The 7,404-nt window shown below is 45.8% G+C and overlaps 1 protein-coding gene across 1 annotated transcript; it reads right to left on the minus strand.

The window, feature by feature from the left end:
* Positions 1-1,557: 1,557 nt before the first annotated feature.
* LOC129734963 (uncharacterized) lies at positions 1,558-2,907 on the minus strand. The gene is made up of 2 exons (XM_055700374.1): positions 2,729-2,907; positions 1,558-2,269 (listed from the first exon to the last, which is right to left on the minus strand). The coding sequence occupies exons 1-2, from the start codon at positions 2,905-2,907 to the stop codon at positions 1,681-1,683; spliced, it is 768 nt and encodes a 255-aa protein (XP_055556349.1). The 3' UTR covers positions 1,558-1,680.
* Positions 2,908-7,404: the final 4,497 nt, after the last annotated feature.

The following is a 7,404-nucleotide window of genomic DNA, read 5'->3' on the forward strand; positions in this document are numbered from 1 at the left end:
GAATGTGCATTCTCCAAATGTCTAAGAAAGCCTTTGTTTCTTTCTTATTAATTGGTGGAGATGTTGCTGTTATTTTGTTGATCGCATCCACTGGGATTTCTCGACATCCACCTTGACATTTTATTCCCAAAAACTTGGTCTCCTGTGCCGGTCCCTTGACCTTACTTTCTTTTATGGCAAAACTGTCTTTCAGAAGGATTTGGACTATTTTCTTCCTTTTCTTAAAAGTTTCTGCTGTTGCATTGCCCCACATGGTGATGTCATCAATGTATTGCAGCTGTTCCAGAGCTTCACCCTTCTCCAGTGCAGCCTGGATCAGTCCATGGCAGATGGCAGGGCTGTTTCCACCCCTGGGGCAGTCGATTCCAGGTGTATCGGATGCCCCTCCAAGTGAAAGCGACCTGTAGTCTGCACTCCACAGCCAAAAGGATTGAGAAAAATGCATTTGCGATATCAGTGGTGGCATATCACTTGGCTGCCTTTGTTTGCAGTTCATATTGAAGTTCTAGCATGTCTGGCACGGCAGCACTCAGCGATGGTGTGAATTATTTCAGGCCACAATAGTCTACTGTTAGTCTCCATTCTCCATTAGACTTTTGCACTGGCCATATGGGGCTGTTAAAGGGTGAGGGGGTCCTGCTGATCACTCCTTGACTCTCCAGTCAGTGAATCAGCTTATGGATGGGAATCCCTGAGTCTTGTTTCGTGCAATATTGCTGCCAGTGCACCACTGTGGTAGTGATCGGCACAGTACTTGTTCTTCTTCGACCTTCAGCAACCCCATAACAGAAGGATCCTCCAAGAGACCAGGAAAGGTAGAGAGCTGCTCAGTTTCCTCCATCTCCAAGGCAGCTATACCGCAAGACCACCAGTACCCTTCTGGTTCTTTGAAATACCCTCTCCTGAGATGACAGCCTATGCCAAGGATACATGGAGCCTCTGGGCCAGTCACAATGGGGTGCTTTTGCTGCTCATTCCCAGTCAGGCTTATTTCAGGCTCCAATACAGTTAGCTGTTGGGTTCCCCCCGTCACTCCAGAAATACTAATGGGTTCTGCCTCTTTATAGCTTGATGGCATTAGGGTACACTGTGCACTGGTGTCTAATAGAGCTTTATCCTCCTGTGGAACTAATGTGCCAGGCCATCGGATCCACACAATCCAGTAAACCTGGTTGTTCCTCTCCTCCACCTGGCTGGAGGCAGGGCCTCTCTAATCCTGGTCATAGGATTCTCTACTTATTCTTGTAAAAATGGATTAGATTTCCTTTCCATAGGATCAGGAGTAAGGTCAGCTCTCCCACTCTCTCTGAGAAACTGCCCACTGGAGACTGGAGCAGCAACCTTCCTGGAAGAACTTCCATTTGTAATTTTTTTTTCATAGAATCATAGAATATTTTAGTTTGGAAAAGACCTTTAATAACATCAGGTCTAACCGCGAACCCAGTACTACCAAGTCCACCACTAAACCATGTCCATAAGCATCACATCTACACATTTTTTTTAGAGCACTTCCAGGGATGGTGATTCCACCATGTCCCTAGGCAGCCTGTTCCAATGCTTGACCACCCTTTCAGGGAAGACATTTTTCCTAACATCCAATCTAAACCTCTCCTGGTGCAACTTGAGGCCGTTTCCTCTTGTCCTATCACTTGTTATCTGGGAGAAGAGACCTACCCCCACCTACCTACAGCCTCCTTTCAGGTAGTTGTAGAGAGCAATAAGATCCCCCCTGAGCCTCCTCTTCTCCAGACTAAACAACCCAAATTCCTTCAGCTGCTCCTCATAGGACTTGTGCTGCGGACTCTTTATCAGCTTCATTGCTCTTCTCTGGACACTCTCGAGAACCTCAACACCCCTCTTGTAGTGGAAGGCCCAAAACTGAACACAGTATTCCAGGTGCAGCCTCACCAGTGCCGAGTACAGGGAGATGATCACTTCCCTTGTCCTGCTGGCCACACTATTTCTGATACAAGCCAGGGTGCTATTGCCAACCTTGGCCACCTGGGCACACTGCTGGCTCATGTTCAGCTGGATGTCAACAAGTACCCCCAGGTCCTTTTCTGCCAGGCAGCTTTCCAGCCACTCTTCCCCAAGCCTGTAGCGCTGCGTGGGGTTGTTGTGACTGAAGTGCAGGACCCGGCACTTTTTGTTGAACTTCATATAGTTGGCCTCAGCCCAATGATCCAGTCTGTCCAGATCCCTCTGTAGAGCTTTCCTGCCCTCAAGCAGATCAACTCTCCACTCCAAATTGATGTCATCTGAAAACTTCCTGAGGGTGCACTCAATCCCCTCATCCAGATCATCAATAAATATATTAAATAGGACTGGCCCCAATTCTGAGCCCTGGGGAACATAACTTGTGACTGGTTACCAGCCAGACGTAACTCCATTCACCACCACTCTTTGGGCTCAGCTGTCCAGCCAGTTTTTAATCCAGCATAGAGTATACCCATTCAAGCCATGAGTAGCCAGTTTCTCCAGAGGAACGCTGTGGAAAATGGTGTCAAAGTCTTTACTAAAGTCCAGGTAGACAACATCCGCAGCCTTTCCCTCATCCACTAGGTGGGTCATCTTGTCATAGGAGATCTGGTTCGTCAAGCCGGACCTGCCTTTCATAAATCTATGTTGGCTGGGCCTGATGTCCCGGTTGTCCTGCACATGCCACATGATGGCACTCAGGATGATCTGCTCCATAACCTTCTCTGGCACTGAGGTCAGGCTGACACGCCTGTAGTTTCCCGGATCCTCCTTCCTGCCCTTCTTGTAGATGGGCGCAACATTGGCTAATCTCCAGTCCTCTGGGTCCTCCTTGGTTAGCCAGGACTGTCGATAAATGATGGAGAACGGCTTGGCGATCTCTTCTGCCAGCTCCCTCGGTACCCTCAGGGGGATCCCATCTGGCCCCATAGAATTGTGTGTGTCCAGGTGGAGCAGCAGGTCACTAACCGTTTCCTCCTGGACTATGGGGACTTCATTCTGCTCCTCGTCCCTGTCTTCCAGCTCAGGGAGCTGAGTACCCTGAGGGTAACTGGTGTTACTATTAAAGACTGAGACAAAGAAGTCATTAAGTCCCTCAGCCGTTTCCTCATCCTTTGTGGCAATGTCCCCCTCTGCATGCAATAAACGATGCAGATTATCCTTGGTCCTCCAGTTGTTTCTAATGTATTTGTAAACATATGTTTTGTTATCTTTTTACAACAGTGGCCAGCTTGTGTACTAGCTGGGCTTTTGTCTTTCTAATTTTGTCCCTGCATAACCTCATGACATCCTTATAGTCCTGCAGAGTTGCCTGCCCCTTCTTCCAAAGATGGCAAACTCTCCTTTTTTCCCTGAGTTCCAGTAAACCCTCTCTGTTCAGCCATGCCAGTCAGTCTTCCCTGCTGGCTCGTCTTTCATCACATGGGGATGCCCTTCTCCTGTGCCTTTAAGACTTCCTTCTTGAAGAATGTCCAGCCTTCCTGGACCCCTTGGCTCTTCAGGACTGTCTTCCAAGGGACTCTGTTGGCCAGGATTCTAAACAGACCAAAGTCTACCCTCCTGAAGTCCAAGGCAACAGTTCTGCTGACTCCCCTCCTTACTTCTCTGAGAATCAAAAACTCTATCGTCTCGTGATCACTGTGCCCAGACAGCCTCTGACCACCACATCACCCACCAGTCCTTCTCTGTAAACAGCAGGTTCAGTGGGGCATGTCCCCTCGTTGGCTCACTCACCTGCTGTTTCAGGAAGGTCTCTTCCACACACTCCAGGAACCTCCTAGACTGTTTCCTCTCTGCTGTGTTGTATTTAAGCAGACATCTGGTAAGTTGAAGTCCCCCACGAGAACAAGGGCTAGTGATTGTGAGACTCCTCCTAGCTGCTTCTAGAATGATTCATCTGCCTCTTTATCCTAGTTGGATGGTCTATAATAGGCTCCCACCAGGATATCCATCTTGCTGGCCTTCCCCCTGATCCTTACACATAAACATTTGACCTTGTTGTTACCATCATTAAGCTCTAGGCAGTTGAAACACTCTCTAACATACAGAGCTACCCCACCACCTCTCCTTCCTAGCCTATCCCTTCTGAAGAGTTTGTAGCCATCCATTGCAACACTCCAGTCACGTGAGTCATCCCACCATATTTCTGTGATGGCGACTATGTCATAGTTTTCCTGCTGCACAATGGCTGCCAGCTTCTCCTGTTTGTTGTTCATACTTTGGGCATTGGTGTAGATGCACTTCACTTGTGCTATCAATCTTGCCTCCAACACAGGCATGCCACCGCCAGGCTCATCTCTAGTGAGCCTGGTTTTATTCCCTTCCTCCTTTGAATCTAGTTTAAAGCGCTCTCAAATGAGCCCTGCTATCTCCTGACCTATAATCCTTTTCTCCCTTTGAGACAGGTGAACCCCATCTGTTGCCAGCAGGCCTGGTGCTGTGGAAACTGACCCATGATCAAAAAACCCAAAATTCAGCCAGTGACACCAGGCCTGGAGCCAGGTATTTTCCTTGCAATTTACATACCCGCGCCTCTAGGGTCAAGATGGGTTTTCCATCCCACTTCCTCATGTTCTCTCCATAGTACCACAGATAAAACCACAGGGTACCCTGTGATGTGTACCTTCTATATATTCTCTCTTGAGCAAAAGTACACCTATTGTTAATACCTGAAGATGCGGGTCCGTACAGGTGGGGAATAGGATCTATCCTCATTGAGCTGTTGGACCAGTTTCTCCACAGCTGAGATGAGGGAGGTAGAGATATTATATTTGTATTCTTGGAGTTTGCGAGCCACTTCATCCACCATCAGTGCTGCTTTGTCTCTCCAGCTCGTTACTGCCAATGAGTTGGCATATAATGATGGTACACTCCGTACAAATTTCCACCACATGGGTCGTGTGCACTGGACTTCGTCTGGATCTGTGGGTCACTGCATGTTGTTCGGGTCATAATAAATCATCTCTAGCATGGCTAATTCCCTCAGGTACTGGATACCCTTCTCTATTGCAGTCCACTTGCCTGGGTGACATCTAACATCTTCCTTGAAGGGATACCTTTCCTTCATGCTTGACAGCAGTCGCCTCCAGAGGCTGAGGACTTGTGTCCTTCTTCCAATTGCCTTGTCAATGTCCCCTTCCCTAGAAAGTGATCCCAGCTGCTTGGCTTCCCTACCCTCCAATTCCAAACTATTAGCTCTATTATCCCAGTATCAGAGCATCCAGGTGATAATGTGCTCACCTGGATGATGGCTGAAATCTTTCTGCATATCCCACAGCTCACTCAGGGATAGGGATCGAGTGGTTACCTCTTGTTCTGACTCTTCCTCCTGTTCCTGTGATGGTCCTGCTTCGTCCTCCTTTACTAAATTAGATGTCTTCATGTCCATTCCTTCTTGTGTATAGGGGCGACTGATATTGACGCAGGTTGGTCCTCTGGTTCAGCTGCATCACCCATCGCCAGGGTTTCAACAGCTGCAGTGCCTGTCACAGAATCATAGAATGGTCAGGGTTGGAAGCGACCTCTGGAGATCATCTAGTCCAACCCCCTGCTAAAGCAGGTTCTCCTAGAGCAGGTTGCAGAATGTTTCCAGAGAAGGAGTTGCTGGAGTCTGAGTAGCCTCAGTGCTTGTCACAGGGTTTGGAATAGCTGCAAGTAGTTGCTTAACCCTAAACAAGATCTGAAGACATTCAGCAACATGCTACTTCCTAGCAATAGGATCATGCTGGTTTCAACATCCTAAGGACATTAAAAATTTTCAAAATTCTCAAACACTTCTGTGATTGGCCTGGAGGAGAAGAGACAGATCTCTCCTCCATAGGTTGGCTCTCCAAGGAAAAAAGGCAAAAAGTGTAATTTTTAATAGTCCCCATTAGATGACTCCTGAAGTACAGAGGTGATGGCAATGCTGAGTACACAGACCAGATTAGTTTCACAACCAGCAATTCTATCATATCATATCATAAGCCAGTGTTACAAAGTACAACACAATGATAACCTTAGCCCAGGCCCCAGAGATGATAAACAACAAGGAACACATACAGCAAGTAAGGTGTTACATAATGGAACTCTGAGAACAAGCGCAACAACTCTGAGAGCTAACTATTAGAGATAATTTGGTAATGGCTATAACTTCTGATAATAAGAAAGTGGAAAAAAAAAATGTTGTTCAAATTGTGAGATTGGGAGTGGATACAGGAGCGACATTTTTTTTATTAAATACCTGTAAAGGAAAAATTGGAACAAAAACAGGCCATTCCTGCAACCCCTGGATTTGAAATTTGGAAATAAGATAATTACACATGAATTTTTGTATGTACCAGAATGTCCGATACCCTTCTTAGGAAGAGATTTGTTATCCAAATTAAATGCACAAATTGTTTTTGACGAAGGAGAACTTTTCTTGAAAATACCTGAGTCAAAAACGGGAGAAATCCTGATGATACAAGCAAAAGTAAAGGAACAAGAAATTCCACCGGAGGTGGATTTGGCAGTGATCCCTACTGTATGGGAAACAAATATTCCTGGTAAATCAAAACTAGCAGAACCTGTTAAAATAGATTTGAAGGAAGGCGCAGGAACAGTGAGAATTAAACAATATCCAATCAAACCAGAAGTGAGACAGGAATTGAAGAAATTGATTGATAAATTTTTGGAGTATAAAATTTTGGAAGAATGTGAATCTGAGTATAATACTCCTATTTTACCAGTCAGAAAACCCTCGGGTGAATATAGGCTGGTGCAAGACTTGAGAGCAGTAAATCAAATAGTTAAGGATATTTATCCTGTAGTAGCAAACCCTTATACACTGTTAACAGCGTTAAGGGAGACTTATCAGTGGTTTACAGTGCTTGATTTAAAAGATGCTTTCTTTTGTATACCTTTGGGAAAGGAAAGTAGAAAACTGTTTGCTTTTGAATGGGAAAATCCTCAAACCGGGCAAAGGATGCAGCTGACATCGACTAGATTACCCCAAGGATTTAAAAACAGTCCAACTATTTTTGGAAATCGGTTAGCAAAGGAACTTGAAATCTGGAAACAGGATATATCAAGGCCTGGACATTTACTCTTACAATATGTGGATGACATACTGATTGCTACAGAAGAAAGATTTACTTGTATACAGGTGACTATCGACCTCTTGAATTTCCTGGGACTAAATAGGTATAAGGTATCCAGGAAGAAAGCCCAAATAGCCTACCAGACTGTGATATATCTCGGCTTTGAGATTTCAAAAGGACAACGACAATTAGGAAAAAATCGCAAAGAAGCTATTTGTGGTATACCTGAGCCGAGAAATATTCATGAACTCAGAGCATTTTTGGGAATGACTGGGTGGTGTCGCCTTTGGATCATGAACTATGGGCTAATAGCTAAACCGCTGTATGAGGCCCAAAAGAATTCTCCCTTTGTATGGGGCACACAACA

The sequence above is a fragment of the Falco cherrug genome (assembly GCF_023634085.1).
Source record: "Falco cherrug isolate bFalChe1 chromosome W unlocalized genomic scaffold, bFalChe1.pri SUPER_W_unloc_1, whole genome shotgun sequence".
NCBI lineage: Eukaryota > Metazoa > Chordata > Aves > Falconiformes > Falconidae > Falco > Falco cherrug.

Coding starts and splice junctions, on each gene's coding strand:
- LOC129734963 (XM_055700374.1), bottom strand. CDS start 2,907: ATGGGGCCAGATGGGATCCCCCTGAGGGTACCGAGGGAGCTGGCAGAA. Junction 2,270..2,728: donor GAGGATCCGGGAAACTACAG/GCGTGTCAGCCT, acceptor GTGCACCCTCAG/GAAGTTTTCAGATGACATCA.